At 42.9% G+C, this 16819-nt stretch overlaps 1 protein-coding gene across 1 annotated transcript in view; it reads left to right on the top strand.

The window, feature by feature from the left end:
• Positions 1-2132: 2132 nt before the first annotated feature.
• Positions 2133-16819, top strand: part of Ak9 (adenylate kinase 9) — a 118031-nt gene continuing 103344 nt past the window's right edge. Inside the window, exons 1-6 of the mRNA XM_051164063.1 lie at positions 2133-2257; positions 3877-3940; positions 6240-6292; positions 6390-6486; positions 8630-8742; positions 13978-14163. Of these exons, the coding sequence (XP_051020020.1) occupies positions 2141-2257; positions 3877-3940; positions 6240-6292; positions 6390-6486; positions 8630-8742; positions 13978-14163 (630 nt within the window). The 5' untranslated portion in view covers positions 2133-2140. The remainder of the gene's footprint in view (positions 2258-3876; positions 3941-6239; positions 6293-6389; positions 6487-8629; positions 8743-13977; positions 14164-16819) is intronic.

Below are 16819 nucleotides of genomic sequence, written 5' to 3'. Positions count from 1 at the left end.
ACACTCACCACCTGCTCCTGTGTCTCAGCTTTAGGAATGCCACCATATTTCTTGACGTTGCCGCAGATCACTATGAGTCTTGCATAAGGTAGAGCTGCCCCCTAGTGGTGCAGGTGTGGGAGAGCCAGCCCCAAGGGCAGCAGAAGAGGACTTGCTAGTTGCTATGAGCAGGAAAGCTGGCCCTACCCCTCACCTGGGCAAAGCAGGAGAGCTGACCCTAGTGGTGTGAGTACAGAAGGGACGGTGACCTGAGCAACCCAGGCCCAGATCCAGGACTTGAGTTAGCCCACATCAACACCTACCTTATCTGTGAACTACTGGAGCAGGTGAAGGGCCCAGCCCTACAGACGCAAAGCTGGGGATCCCCATGACACAGGGCAACAGTATCTGAGAGGAGCCTTGGTAAGGACCCAGCAGTGTTGACAGTGTAGCTAAAGCCAGAGAGGTCTTGAATCAGAGCAGTGACTGATTGTAATGAACATTTGCAAGTAAAGCTGTTTGGGCAAAAGGGCACACTGTGTGACACACTGTGACATACTACAGCTTCCACAGCGAGGTAGAGTGTTTTTGTTTTGTTTTGATGAGGCGGGGAGGTTGCAAGGGCAGAGGGCAGATATGAAGGGCCCTCGAGATGGGTACGATTGCAGTGTACGATGTGAAATTCACAAGTAACAAAAAGATAGGAAAAAAAGTTGCCACGATCATGGTGTCTCTTCACAGCAGTAGAACCCTGACTAGGGTCAGCTGCCCAGTTTGAATTTTTGTTTATAAATGGCCTCCACTCTGCCAAAGCCAGTCATCTCCCAAGACACATGGGAACCTAGAACCAGAACAGCATCATCGCTACCCTCTGCCCTGGACTACAAAGGACAGCTGCCACGTGGGACCCCCTTCCCGATGTGGGTCCTCCATCTGTGTTCGATTCTTGTGGACTTGGTGAGATGTCGCCCTTGCCACTGCGGAGCGCACAGCATGCTGACGAATGCTCTGGCCTCAGAATAACTGTGAACCTTTAGTACCTTTCTCTAAGCATTTGCCAAAGCATGCCCAGCATGTCCACCTCAGTCACTGTGGGTTTCCGTTGCTTCCAAGCTTTCAGGGACTTTGCCAGCAGCGAATTCAGTCTGTGGGTGCTATTACCCGGATGAAAGGCCATGAGCCATGGTAAAGAGCTGAAGTAGCTGTGAACTCTAATCTGGTCTAAATCCAAGCATTTGCCCTCCACACGACCTGCGCATCATTTCTAGAGCAATAGCCAAGATAAGGCATCGCCCTCCCCTGGGGAAACACTGGTCCAGGAAGAGAGCCTAGGACTTGCTTATTATGGGAAGAAATGCCTACAAAAAGAGCTTCACTTAAAAATTCAGCCGGCCAAGGTTTGCCTTTTCAAACTGATCTGTTAGAATTTTCTTCCAACATTTTATTTTGTTTTTGTTAGTTACATCTTTAAATGTTCTCTTAGCCTTTTTAAATGTACTCTAATGGTGCTAATGACATTAGCATGAATTTAACATATTCTATAATTCCCATTTAAATGTTTTATGCATACATTGACATATGAAAGCATGTTGTTGTGGGTTTTTTGGTCTTCAAGAATTGGGACTTTAAATACATTCATAATTATTTCATTGTAGTCAAGAAAATTATTTGTGTTATTTTTATTCTTTACATAATAGATTCATTATATGGTTAAATATTTTATTGGCTCAAATATGTAATCAATTTACACATGCTTGAAAAAAAATGGTCTTTATACAAAAACAAACAAATGCAAAAACTCAGTGACCTAATTTATTACTCATTCATTCTAACAAAACCAACATAAATTAAAATCTGCTATTATAGACATAATGTTTAAAGTGGAAGGCTGTGCCGAGAAATTAACTGCTCAAACTAGAAAAGGCTTTCCAAAATTAATTTAAAGATCTGCCTTGTAGAAATTTAATAAGTATCTTGTATATATATTGGACATGTTGGTCTTTCTTTTAAATGGCTTTGGTTATATGCTGTTTCTCTCAAATGTTTGATGATATAAAATGGTTCCTGGGCTAAGAAAATTCATGGCATTCTCCCCCCAACCTTCCTGTTCCAACCCTGTAAGTCCTTCAGTTTTGCCTTTTCTATTGCAGTGCTTTATATTATGGCTTCTGAAGAGAAGACAGAGGACCATCCTTTCGCAGATATCTTTAATGAAGATGAAACTGAGAGAAACTTTTTGTTGTCCAAACCTACTTGCTTTGTTATATTTGGAAAACCAGTAAGTTATCTCTTCTAATGCTTGGTATAACTTTATTTTGTATTTTAAAATCACAATCTTATATTACCATACAAGAATGGAAAGCACAGAGTGTGTTCACTCTTCTTAGTGTCTGGTAGATTTTTATAATGTCACTTCAACTCTGATATAACACTCGTTTTGAATTCATAACTATCTCTCTTCTTACGCTGTGCATTAGAAAAGGAGCCTAGACTGTATTGATGTTTGTTTTAATATTATTAGGAAAGCTTATCAAAACTCTATACCATGGTGAATGTTGCTGGTTTGAGATCTAAGGCTATTTCAGATTTGATTTGAATATAAGATCTACTTAGAAACTCGTTGTGAGGCTCTCTGGATATTATGGAAGAGCAGGGATGTCTTAACACTGGCAGGTGCGGAGGGCCCATGGGCAAGTAGTGTGGTAGGGAGTGACTGTCATCTTCTGCACAGTGGGAAAGATCCAGAAGGGGCTGTTGTAAGGCTGCTGGCTTCCGGGCAGCTGTAGGAAGGACTTCCGTGTGAGTTCTGCTTCCAGCCACAGAGCTGGTTGATAGAGGACTAGGCTGTTCAGTTAGGGAACTTTCCAGAACAGCAGCGGCAGCTAAGGGAGACCCCCATCTTTAGCTTAATTTCTGATGATAACCATAGGACTGGTACCAAGAAATACTTCCAACAGTTTTCATTATGGTTCTAGTACTCCTCTTCTACTTTCAGGTCCTGGGGATTTTGTTTTGTTTTGTTTTGTTTTTGCTAGACAGGGTTTCTCTGTGTAGCCCTGGCTGTCCTGGAACTCGCTATGTAGACCAGGCTGGTCTTGAACTCACAGAGACCTACCTGCTTCTGCCCTCCAAGTGCTGAGATTAAAGGGGTGTGCCACCACCACCCACCTCACTATGTTTCTAAAAACATGAGTTTAAAGGTCATTACTGACAACATCCAGATGTAAATATCACTTCATGAGAATGACCTTTTAGCTTTGAAATACAATGATCTCCAAAGACATCAGTTATAAGAATTACCTGCCCTTAAACCTTGTTATGAGCTGAGGCTGCTGTCACAGCAGCTTAGGAGGCTGAGGCAGGAGGGTCTCCACCTTAAAGCTTGCTTTGGCTGCAGAGTGAGTTCAAGGCCAGCCTGGGCAGCTTACAGAAGCTCGGTCTCAGACTAAGGAGTAAATGCAGAGCCAATGATATATCTCCATAGAATGTTCTCACAATATGTTGACCCCCAGTATTGCAAAAGGAAAAGGAGAGAAATTATGAAAGTGAAGTCACCAAAATTTCCATTTTCTTTTAGAAAGAAAATAAGATGGCAAATCTCAATATGAATTATAATTAGAATTATCTATTTTTGCAGTGTTCTTATGGTGTAGCTTCCTGATTTCTGGTATACCTTCTCAATTGCCTTACATGATAATGTATTTAAATAAGTTCAGGATATGCAGAATATACAAGGATTGGGGGAGAAACAGAAGGTCTAAGTATGCTGGGCTCTCTTCATTTCATAGGGTAAACATTTATGAAATAATAACCATCAATAGAATCCTTTAACTTGGTCTTCTGCTTAACCATGAGTGAACACTTTGTTGTATTTTAAATAGCATTTCTCTTTTAAAGGGGTCTGGGAAGACAACATTAGCCCGTAACATAGCACAGGCATGGAAATGCATTCGAGTTGAAGGTAAATTTAATTTCTCTGAGTATTTAAGTAAAAATAATTTCAAAAATGTATAAAATAAGATTCCAGAATGAATACTCACCTAAGATTCCATAATTAATATTTTTTCATGTTTCCTTATCACACATCTGTCCACACGATGAATACCAGCTTCCTAACAATGTCAATGCAATCATGTTTTCTCAATGTCTTTGGCTCTGCCTTTCCTCGGGACTTGTTTCCACCAGATGTGTGCATGAGCATCTTCTTCTCCTTAGAGATAAAGAGGAAAGAGAAAGAGCTGAATCTTCTTCAAAGCATTTCCCAGAACTTTATTACCTTTATTGGAGAAAAAAAGTGCATTTTTACCCATACATTTCCTTATTTTCTGCAAATGTAAGACAACAGCTGATACACACACACACAAACACACACACACACACACACACACACACACATTTGTAATCCATAAAGCTATTTTTTAAATTTTATTAATTTATTCATATTACATCTCAATTGTTAGCCCTTCCCCTGTTTCCTCCCATTCTTCCCTCCCTCCCACTTCCCCCTTTCTCCACTCCCCTATGTCTGTGATTGAGGGAGACCTCCTCCCCCTATCTATGCTCTTAGAATATCGAGTCTCTTCTTGGTAACTTGCTATCCTTCCTCTGAGTGCCTCCAGGGCTCCCCAACCAGGGGACATGGTCAGAAAAGGGGCACCAGAGTTCGTGTGAGAGTCAGATCTCACTCTCCACTCAACGGTGGAGAACATCATGTTCGTCGGCTAGGTCCTGGTAGGGGTTCGAAGCTTACTGCCTACGTTCTCCCATAAAGCTATTTATTTCCTAATAGAAAAGTAAGAAAAGGATGAATAGGGAATTCATAACGAAAGGGGCTGGGGAGAGGGCTTGCCACACAAGCGTGGGGACCTGAGTTCCATCCCAGCATCCATGCAAACAACTACCCAGGTGCGATGGCACATGCGTGCAGCCCTGTGCTGGGTAGGCAGAGACAGGAGGAGCACCATAGCTCCCTGGCTGGCCAGCCTAGCCTAATTGGCTGTCAAGCCCCAGACCCCACAAGGTGGATAGCTCCTGAGGAGTGAGTGAGACCTGAGACTGGCCTCTAGCTCCACATGCATGTGCTCACATATGCACATGTGTACACACACACACACACACACAGTGCACACATGTACACACATGCATACAGACAATACATGTGCACACACACACCCCACTCATAAAGGTAGGACTAAATCTAATACATTCAGGAAAAGATTAATCCCATATTACTTAAAAAATTAACACTGATTCATATTTGCCTAACAAGTCAGTGGTGAATCGTTAAACTCACTGAAACAATCGTCATCATTGTTGGCAAGGATGTTATGAAATAGACATGCCATGTGCTGTTGGTAAAACTGAGATGCCACAATTTTTATTATGTGCATGGAGAACAATCTGGTAACACAGAGCACACGTATATAGAACTCTGAGGTGTTACTCTTTTTTAAAAAAAGATTTATTTTAGTTTCATGTATACGGATATTTTGCCTTCATATATGGGTGTGTACAACATGTGTGCCAGTGCCCGTGGGGGCCAGAGGAGGCCTAAGAGCCTCTGGAACTGGAGTTATAGAAGGCTCTGTGCCACCCTGTGGGTCCTCTACAAGAGCTACTGAGCCACCTCTCCACCCCCATTTTATTATTATTATTATTATCAAAAAGTTTATGTTTAGGAAGTTTTAAAGATCAAGGCTTCCATACGTTTTTAACATCTGGTGCCATAATCCAAGTCTTCTCTTAGGTCCGGCTCCCACCATTCCCACCAGGAATTTCCATCAGAGAATGGCATTTCCCTGGACTTCTCAGAGTTCCTTTCTTTTTCTTTTTTTGAATCGGTGTTTATCCATTTTCACATTTCCCGGTGCATTTTTGCCTTTTATACTATGAGAGCGGAACACAAACCGACCTACAGTGATAACTGCTGTGTCCTTTACACGATGTGGGACAATTTATAAGTCACTGTCGCACACCACATCATTTCATCCTCTTATTGTCGCCTGCCTCCCACAGTGCGCTCATCCAAAGCACCATGGTGCTTAGGGAGTTACTTCACTAAGACTTTTAAGCTCGGGGAGTGGCCAAGAGACGCCCTTTGCCTCTCTACTTTGGCCAACCTAAATGTTGTAATGTGCATAAATATGCCTTGTAAATTCTCAGGCGATGCCCCACGTTAATGTTTACAATCAGTTACCACACATTTAGAAAACGCTTCTTGTTTTATCAGCTTGCACTCATATTTTTAACTTGTGTTTTAGCTTTATCAGTTTTGGAGGAACACATTGCCACCGAGACTGAGACGGGAACTATGGTAAGCAAATCTGCATTTCAAAGCTACTACGATTACCCCAAATTGTGAATCCAAGATAAAGAGTGACAGTAACGTGCCACATCTGTGCTTGTGCTAGCTGCAGTCGCTGCTGGTGAGCGGTCACAGCATCCCAGAGGAGCTTGTCATCAAGTTGGTCCTGGAGAAGCTCAAGTCTCCCGAAGTCGCTCACTTCGGTATGTGCGCATGCGCGTCTTCAGGGCCTCGCCTGCATTTTCTTGACGTCTTCTTTCTAGGCCTTTGACTCAGGAATCCCACAGCCCCAATTGAGCTGAGCATCTCAGATAGATTCAAGTGCTTCTTTCGTTTTTAATCCTCTAGTGTCCTCATTTGCTCTTTTGAGAAGTCCTCAGTGTTGTCTAGTGCTGTGCTATTTGATGAATCAACAGCGTCGAAAAGTACCATGGCCGTTCTTGCACACCTCTATTCTTGTTCCCCCTGCTATCACTGGGCGGTGGGCAGTCTATGTATGAAACCTGAGACTCCACATCCTCCAGGCCTACTCCTGTAATGTGGTCACACATCCAAGAACTCTCTTTCGGCACAGAAGGATTCTGAGCAAGCGGTTTGCTTTCTCTACTTCCGACAAGGCCAACTGAAGCCAGGGCAACTAAAAAGAAAAAAGCAAAACACTGAGATATTTGCAAAAGAAGGAAAGAGGCATAAACATGCAATGGGGAGAAAGACGTCTCCTGGATTAGGTTTGTTAAATGAAAGAAGGAAAATTCCCGAAGAGAGTTAAGGGGGAACTTAACTATTAAGACTCCTAAGTTAGGGCTAGAATGTAGCTGGGGGGAAGAGCACTTTTCTAGCATATTTTGGAGCCTTGGGTTCAGTTTTCAGGCCTGAAATCTAAAAAGCTACATAAGAATATAGGGATTAAAAATAAAATACAGTACAATAAAAACGGCATCAAGACAAATTATGAATAAAGCAACAGTATCGTTTGTCCTTGAAGTATCTATCTCACTTTTACTTTTTATAACATTTTTGCTAAATTCTTGAGGCTAAAACATAGTTTGCAACTGTTCCTCAAAGTGGGGGGAAATAAAATTAGCAGAAGAATGTATTGAAGGCTGTCGTGATTTGAACAGGTCTAGCCCCCATAGACTCATATGTTTGAATGCTTGGCCCATAGGGAGTGGCCCTATTGGAAGATGTGGCTTTGTTGGAGGACGTGTGTGTCACTGTGGGGGCGGGCTTTGAGGTCTCCTATGCTCAAGCTATGGCCAGTGTGGCACACAGCCTCCTTTAGCTGCCTGCAGATCAAGATGTAGAACTCTCAGCTCCTTCTCCAGCACCGTCCGTGCCTGCCTGCATGTCACTATGTTTCCTGCCATGATGATAATGGCCTAAACCTCTGAAAATATGAGCCACCCAATAAAATGTTTTCCCTTATAAGACTTGCCATAATCATGGTGTCTCTTCACAGCAATAAAACCCTAACTAAGACAAAAGCCCTAATTTCTAGATGAGAAACTGAGACTTATTTCATTAACAAAAGGAAAGTTTCTTGGGCAAGCAAGTGACATAATCGTTAAAAATATATTAAGGAAATCAATATGACAGTGGTATCCAAGACACAGTTCAATGAGATGATTTAGGCTTCTGTGTGGAAATGCAAGTGAATAAGATGCTCTAAGCTCACATCATATTGGGTTCTGCTCCTTACAGAGGGTGCATGGGTGTTTCATCACTCCCTATAGCATATATCAATATGGTATGCTTGGTTTCTTTATGTTATTAGGTACTAATTTAAGGATGAAAGTATTAGATCACATAAAATAGACCATGTCTAACCCAAGTTAAAAGAAGTATTAACGTGGAATTTCTTTCCATAAGGTCTCATCTAAAATAAACTGACTTAGATGTTTAAAGAATTTAAAACATTTGTTTCCTTATTGTTATGGGTGGGGGGAGCGCACACACACATGCTATGGCGTGGACGTGGAGGTCAGAGGGCAGCTTGAGGGAGGCGCTTCTCTCCTTCTATTATGAATCTTGGGGACTGAACTCAGGTCATTGGGCTTGTGACAAATATCTCCCCCCACCCCCACCACCCATCTTGCCTGCCCCCGAGTTGAAATTTCTAAAGATCTTTCCTCCTAGCTTGATGATTTTTTTTTTTTTTTAATTCAAGAAAGCATTACTCATAGCTACATTGCATGTGGTAGTGACTATTAACTTAAACTTTGCGGCAGATAGCTTTATGAACTGTGCTTACTCGGTTGTAGCTATGTAGCCTTTTATGAAGTGATTACAGGAAAGCCGTGCTCTCCGTAGTGGTAATATGACAAACTGTTAACTGGCCTCTTTCAGGATACATCATCACTGAAATACCGTCGCTCTCATCAGATACCATGACCACTTTGAAGCAAATAGATTTCGTGAAAAATTTAGAACTGCAGCCTGATATCATAATCAATATTAAGGTGAGGATATTAGTTGCTCCCTGGGACAGCAAATCTTCGTTTCTCAGAGAACTTCAATTCAAGGAATGTTTTCACACTTTAAAAAAAAAAAAAAAAGAAGAAGGAATTAATTTACTTTTAATAGTGTTTCTGTGTGGGGCCTGTGCAGATGCCTGCAGATGCTTCAGGAGGCCCCCAGGCTGGAGTTACAGGCAGTTGTGAGCCTCCTGATGTAGGGGCTGGGACTTGAACTTAGGATCCCCTGCAAAAGCAGTGCCTGCCCTTCAACACCAAGCCACCTATCTTTCCAGCCCATGTTTCTATGCTTTTGGGTAGTTATGGAAACAGTAATTTCTGCATCACATGTCTGCGCTTTGGCTCCTGAAGCTCCGCCCATCTGAAACAGCTCCTTGCCAGACGTAATCACAGCTACCTTAGTCAGGCAGTGTGGCCGTCGGCTCATCAGAACATGGCCTGGCAGCCCCTCCCTCCCCACTCACCCCCCCCCCCAAATAACCTTGCCAGTTGTTCATTGCTTCTCCAGAGCCTTCCCTGTATCTTCTGTCATAACACTCATGTCTCTATATTACAGTTGTTCATTTCCCTCAAAACTCCTACACGAGGGTGTAAATCAATGACTTGCTCATCTACGCACAGCCTTGTACACTGTAAGGTACCTGATTCCTTCTAATAACGTTAGCAATTAAATAAAAGTGTAGGCAAACAACTCCAATGTATACACATTAAGGCACTCTATATGACATTGATTGAGTCACGGCTGGGTCTTATTTTCAATTCCTGCCCTTTATTATCCACTAGAGTTTGACAGACCATGTTTATATGCCTCAATTTCCTCTTCTCAAAGATGCCAATAGCTGCCTCATGGAGTTGTGATCGTAATTTGATATGACTTTATCTACTTGTTTGTGTGAAAATGTGTGACCAGCTTGGGTTCAGACACTGTCTGGCTCCCCAAAGGGTTTAGAATGGCTAAAATAGATTTGTTTCTTGGCTCTGATGTTGAGACTCAGGGGTGTGTCAGGGTCACCTGTTCTGACTGTGCTGTGGGACAGGAAGGAATCAAAGTCCCGAACAGGCCAGGTGGGTGATGCATGGCTGGGCATCTTAGCACACGAGTGGCTTAGGCAGAAGAAGCAACTGTTTGAGGTTAGGCCTGGTCTGTGTAGTTAACCAAATGAAAACAAACAAACATAAGACTCTTGGGGCTGGAGAGATGGCTCAGCGGTTAAGAGCACTGTCTGCTCTTCCAGAGGTCCTGGGTTCAATTCCCAGCACCCACATGGCAGTTACTATCTGTAACTCCCATTCTAGAGGATCCGACACCCTCACACAGACATACCTGCAAGCAGAACACCAATGCACATAAAATAAAAATACATAAGTTATTTTTAAAAATCTGATCAAACTTGAGAATATTTCACATGAGAATATACATTAACAGAGGAAGAAGATAAGTTAGCGAAAACCAAATATGATGTCCAAGGAAGTAAAATACAGATTGCACAGGAAGTTAAAGCTTGGTGAAAAGCAAGTACACAGGCTGAAAGGCCCCAAATGTTAGAGTTCTGAATTTGGCTCTAATTTCCATGGCTTCATTTCTGTTGTGGTAAAATGGCAAAGGCACAGACTAGGAAGACAATGTTAATTTTACAATCCCAGTGACAGTCTCTTCTGGTTGGTTTTTATTGGTTTTTATTTTCTGCTTGGCACAAAGTAGGGTCACCTCGGAAGGGGAAGCAGGGCCTTCAGTTGAAGAGTTTGCCTGTCTCAGATTGGCCTGTGAGCATGTCTGCTGGGCACTATGATAACTGATGCAGGATGCCCACAATGGGCAGCTCCATCCCTTAGCCAGTGATCCTGGCCTCTGTTAACAAGCTGAGTCAGGAGCCGGGCATGGTGGCAGCACTTGGGAGGCAGAGACAGGCGCATTGCTGTGAGTTCAAGGCCAGCCTGGTCTACAAAGTGAGTCTAGGACAGTCAAGGCTACACAGAGAAACCTTGTCTTGAGAAAAAAAAAAGAAGAGAAGAAGAGAAGAAGAAGAAGAAGAAGAAGAAGAAGAAGAAGAAGAAGAAGAAGAAGAAGAAGAAGAAGAAGCTGAGTCAGAAAGCAGGCCAGTATGCAGCTTCCTCTGTGGTTCCTGCTCCAGGTTCCTGCCTGACTTCCTTCAGTGATGGGCTGGTGCTTGGCAATGTAAGCCAAACCATTTCTCCCCTGAGTTATTTTGTTCACGGTGTTTATCACGGCCACAGAAAACAAACAGGGACAGGGTCCCAAGCCCAGATCAATGAAAGCAGTCAAGACTGTCCTCCACAAACATGCCCACAGGCCACTCTGATCCAGACAGTTAGAATCTTCCCAGAACATTCTAGCTGGTGCCAATTTGACAACTAAAATTAGCCACACATGCCTGATAACTGGGGGTAGCCGCAGGGGAAGTGGGATTAGTCATTGGCCAGGAGGCAAGCCACTCCTCGGGAAGGATGCATCTCCCAGTAAAAATGAAAAGTCTTGTATGGAAATCATAATGTGAGCAGGCTCTGTACAGTGAGTGAAGGCCTTAACTTAGTCCATGTGTAAACTGGACAGTGTCTCCTCTGGCTTCCACTGAGGAAAGCGTAGAGGGCCCACCTGTAATATAACCCAGTGTAACGCATGCTTCTCAGTAGTTTGGGGTGAATGGGAAAAAAAGCCTACAAGTTTCCAGCTTGGGCCCCATGAGACCATACATAAGTCTCTTTACGTTATATGTAAAAAATTGCATGTATGCACATTTTTCTGAGGCAAAGTGCATGGCTTTCATGGTGCCCTGAAGGGGTTTGTGCTCCCAGCAGGCAACTAGGGCAGGCTATCAGAGCAAATGGCAGAGTGCCTTGATAGGGGCTTGTTCATATGCAAATTCCTGAGCCAAGAAACAGAAAGGGGGCTGGAGAGATGGCTCAGAGGTTAAGAGCACTAGCTGCTCTTCCAAAGGTCCTGAGTTCAATTCCCAGCAACCACATGGTGGCTCACAACCATCTATAATGAGATCTGGTGCCCTCTTCTGGCCTGCAGATGTACATGCAGGCAAAACACTATAAACATAATAATAAATAAATCTTTTTAAAGAAAATAATCAGAAAGGATGGGAGTAACACCCAGCTGTTAGGCTGCTCTGTCTTCCAGGTGCTTCTCATGTTTATAAACTGAGAACCTCCGTCTGGGGGCACATTGGGCGGGGGGCACTTGCTAACTTAATGGTTGCTTCCTACAAATATATAGGACTTTTTAAAATTACCCAAATTAGTTAAAATCTCTTTGTTGCAAACATAGGGATCCCACATACAAATCTGCCTCACTAAACACAAGCACACACATCCATCTCCACATAGAGATAGAGGATGAAATTGAGCGAGATGCCATCCACAGTTCCTTGCTTCCTTTGTTTCTCTGAATGTGGTTGTCATCAGAGAGAGTCACAAATGCTAAAAATAAGACAAAACACAAAAAAAAAATCTATGTTGCCCAAGATTCCTTCAACTCAATCCTTCTGCCTCTGCCTGCTCTGCTGCTCTGTGCTGGGACTGCTGCTGGTGTTTCCTCCCCATACCTGGCTACTGGCGATGTTTTTTGAAGTACCTAAGCCCCTCTGACCTTAGCAAACTCTAAGGGGCACAGGAATCTGTAACAAACTCTCCAGATGGGCATGTCTCTGCTCTTTGAGCGTTTCTATCATAAAACATTGACTAGATACTTTTAGACCTCTAAAATGCTTAATTTATCCATGCACGAGTGTTGGCACACATGCCGTGGTGGAGAGGGGAGGGACCTGTCCTCAGATCACATGCTCCTGTATCCAGTTCTCATGGCTTCCAGCAACTGAGCCCAGGTCATCAGGTTTGCTCCGCAAGCACTTTAACCCACTGAACAACTACCCACCCCGATCTTTTTGGTTTTTTTTTTTTTTTTTTTTTTTTTTTAATCCTACAAAACATTCAGAGCAAGATTCTTGGTCTCGCCCCATCACTATCGTTAATAGTGCACACAGAGAGATGAAGAGTGGATGACGGGGCCATCCTGTGACACTGGCATCTGAGATGGTGATGGCTTTTCTTATGGTATCAGGTTACTTCCCTTTAGGTAGCTTGAGAGCCTAGTAAATCGACATACATTGAAAGCGTTTTTGAAAGATGGAAGTTACTTGTACACTTTGTTTTCTGCTTTGGTTGCCATGTGGAATACGTTTTCTCCACCGGCAGGATTTAAAGGCTAGATAACATAATCTTTCAGGTCCCATTTCTGAATTTCAAGTAATATTTTGTCCATAAAGTAGCAATAAATATGGCAAATATATAACAATATTTTGGTAGGAGATAGATGGATTCCTCCCTCATTTTCTTTCCCTCTTTAGCCTCTTTAAGCTAAAATAAGAAAATCTTCCTGTGAAACTTTGTAGATTAAACTGATTTTCTGTTCTACTTTTTATTCCTTCCACTATTCTGCTAGTTCTCTTTCTTCTGTTTAAAATGCCTGATAATATCAAATGTATTAATTTCAGACAAGTAAAACTGCTCACCTGGCATGCAAATCATGTGCTGAAATTTGCCATGTGACTGGATTTGAATAGTATTGCATTCACTCAAATTATAAGAAAAATTAAATTCATCTAATGGATAATGGGAAATAGGAAATAAAGACTTACTCAAAAACTTTAAAGTCAGGCAAAGCTGAAGTTTATTCAAAAAGGAATGAACCCCAAAGAAGTAGAGAAATCATGCTTAGAAAAGAGATAGAGGGGTTGGGGAGATGGCTCAGCAGTTAGGAACACCAGCTGCTCTTCCCGAGGACCCAGATTCAATCCCTAGGACACATACGGTGGCTCACAACCTCTGTATCTCCAGGTACAGGGGATCCGATGCTCTTTTCTGGTCTTCATGTGCACCAGGCACATACATGGTACACAGACATACATGTAGGCAAAATGCCCACACACATTAAAAAAAATAATAAATTCTTTAAAAAATAAAGGTAGAAGAAAAAAGAAAGTTGCACTTTCTGAGCAATTCAGATAAATGGACAGACTCACCGAGTTCCATGTGTGAGGGGGTTCTATAAGCAACTACACTATGGGGTGGGAAATCTGAGAAGAAAAAGTCCAGTGTCTCATTACTATTTCGCCCATCTCTCTAGCATGGTTTAATGTGAGCCTGCCTTCCTGGGAAAGCAAACGTTTTCAATGATTCAATAATGTTTCTTAGTGTGGCGACTACGATTTGTGCCAAAGAGTTTCTGGACAAAGACAGCACAGTGCTACCGGCTACATATACACTAGAGACCAGTGGGACCCTGAAATCATTGGGAGTCGGAGGAGAAGGAAGAGGGAAGCCCCCAAAGATGGAAAGTCTGAAGAGGAAGAAGAGGAAGAAGAACAAGAAGAGGAGGAGGTAACCAACGCTCCAGTGTGGTCCATGACCACACTGGACACCTTTAAGCTACGGACTAAGCGATAGCAAGGGAAAGCACAGGTGCCAGAGAAAATTAACTTTCTTTACATTTTTGTGATTTGGGGGAGATATCTAAAAGTACCTCATGTTTTCAGAACTGTTTGCATTTTAAAATATGTTTGTTAAACTTGGTAATACATTACACAGAGCAATGGGTTTTGTCTTGACATTTTCCCATGTGCACACAATGCTCTTTGACCATACTCACCCACCTGTGGTCTTCACCTCTCCCATGGTCCCATTTTCCTCCAAATAGTCACCTTTGTAATTCAGGTCTGATATTTTTTTAAAATCCAGATTCCACATATAAGATAAAATATGCCACTTTTTTTTTTTCCTGAGTGTAGCTTATTTTACTTAGCGTGATGATGATCTAAGTTTTTCTTGCAAATGATATTATGGCAGGAAAATACTGCTATACATATGTGTATAACACACACACACACACACACACACACACACACACACACACATGTTTTCTGTTTATCAATAGATGACCATGTGGGCTAAACCCATAACTTGGCTATTGTGAATAGTGCTGCATTAAGCACGATTGCATGATGCTCCTGCACACTGGCGTTGACTCCTTTGGCTGCACACCCACAAGTGGCTTGGCTGAATCATGCATTAAATGGCATTTTTAGTTCCCTGAGGAACTTCCACATAGGTTTCCATAGTGGCTAGACTGATTTACCTTTCCACCAGCAATATATAAAAGCTCCTTTCCCTCTGCATCTGTACCAGCCATGTTGGTTGGTTGTTGTCTCAGTGAGAGCCCATCCAAGCTGTTTGAGATGGAATCTCAGTGTAATTTTAATTTCCATTCCCGTGGTCAATAAAGATACACATCTCTTATGTATTTCCCCCTTTAATTAAACATAGATCCTTTTCTCACACAATATAAGCCGAATACAGTTTCCCTTCCCTTCACTCCTCCCAGTTCCTCTCCACCCACCCACCCCAGCCCCACACCATCTGGATCCACTCACTCCCTTTCTGTCTCTCATTAAACAGAACAGGTTTTTAGAAGATAACAACAAAACATAACAAAATAAACTATAATAAGATAAAACAAAAAAAAAATCATCACATCCAAGTTGGGCAAGACAAGAAAACAGTAAAGTAAAAAAGCTCTGAGAAGGCACGAGACTCAGAGACCCACTTGTTCACGTGTCTGAGAATCCTATAAAAGCACTAAGGTGGAAACCGTGGTGTGATGCAGACCCGTGTAGGCCCTGTGATTGCTGGTTCAGTCTCTGTGAATTCTTACAAGCTTTGAGCAGTTGTCTTAAGGGCCTTGTTCTCCTGGGGTCCCCTATCCCCTCTGTCTCCTCTGCTTCTGGCTCTTCTTCTGCGCGGTTTCCTGAGCTCCAAGGGAAGGCTTTGATGGTGACACCCCGTTTAGAGCTGTGTGTCTCCCTCCTGCCCCCTTCTTTCTCCATCACTGCCCCCTGCCAGTGGGTCTCTGTATTTGTTCTCATCTGCTGCAGGAGGAAGCCTCTCTGATGATGGCTGAATAAAGCGCTGATCTATGAGCGTAGCAGAATATCATAAGGGGTCATTTTATTGTCATCTTTTTTAGACCAGTAGTATTTGGTTTTATACTAGGTCTCTGGGCTATCTAGACTCTGGTTCTCGGTCACCCAAGCCATATCAGTTACATGGGTTCCATCTCATAAAATGTGCATTGAGTAAATCAGAATCTGTTGGTTGCTCTCACACGGTTTGTGCTCCAATTACCCTAGCATATTTCAGAGGCAGAGCAGATTCTAGAGGAAAGGTTTTCTTGTTGGGCTGATGTCTACTTGTCTCTTTTGGTAGTTTTTCATGTCACAGACACTAAAGCATGGTAGTGAAGGCTCTGTATAGGCAATGGCTTGAGCTCTCCATGCTCCGTGAGCTGTGTGGGTATTGTCTTCAACAATGGGGCCTGGCTGTCAGTCTGCAGAGAGCAACCTGTTGTCTTGGCAATAGTCTGGGTGGTTTAAAGATTACTATGGGGCTCTTTTGGTCAACAACTCAAATGGATGAAACCCAGTCCTAGTACTGGAAGCTTTGTTTGGTGACAAGAGATGGCCAGGAGGGGCTCCGTCTCCCTCATTATTTGGAGACGTCCTTAGGATCACCTTCATGCATCCAGGAAGTTTCCACTGCCCTGTTTCCAATCTGTGGGGCTCTTTTGGTCAACAACTCAAATGGATGAAACCCAGTCCTAGTACTGGAAGCTTTGTTTGGTGACAAGAGATGGCCAGGAGGGGCTCCGTCTCCCTCATTATTTGGAGACGTCCTTAGGATCACCTTCATGCATCCAGGAAGTTTCCACTGCCCTGTTTCCATTCTGCTCCCCAAATGCTCTTCAGGTCTAGCTGTTTCTCCCCTCATTCCCATCTCTCCTCTCCTGCCCGCTTGTTCTTCCATCACTCCCCCCAACCCCCTAATCTACCCATAAAATCTATTCCCCCTCCCAGGAAGATCCATGCATTCCTCCTAGTCCCCTCCTCTATGCCTAACCTCTCTTGGTCTACAGATTGTAGGTTGGTTATCATTTATTTATTTAATTTATTTAACATACACATACAAGCAAATACATATCATA

This window comes from Acomys russatus, chromosome 21 (assembly GCF_903995435.1).
Source record: "Acomys russatus chromosome 21, mAcoRus1.1, whole genome shotgun sequence".
Taxonomy (NCBI): Eukaryota; Metazoa; Chordata; class Mammalia; order Rodentia; family Muridae; genus Acomys; species Acomys russatus.
Note: the sequence above shows the minus strand (reverse complement) of the source record. Positions and strands in the feature narration are given on the sequence as shown.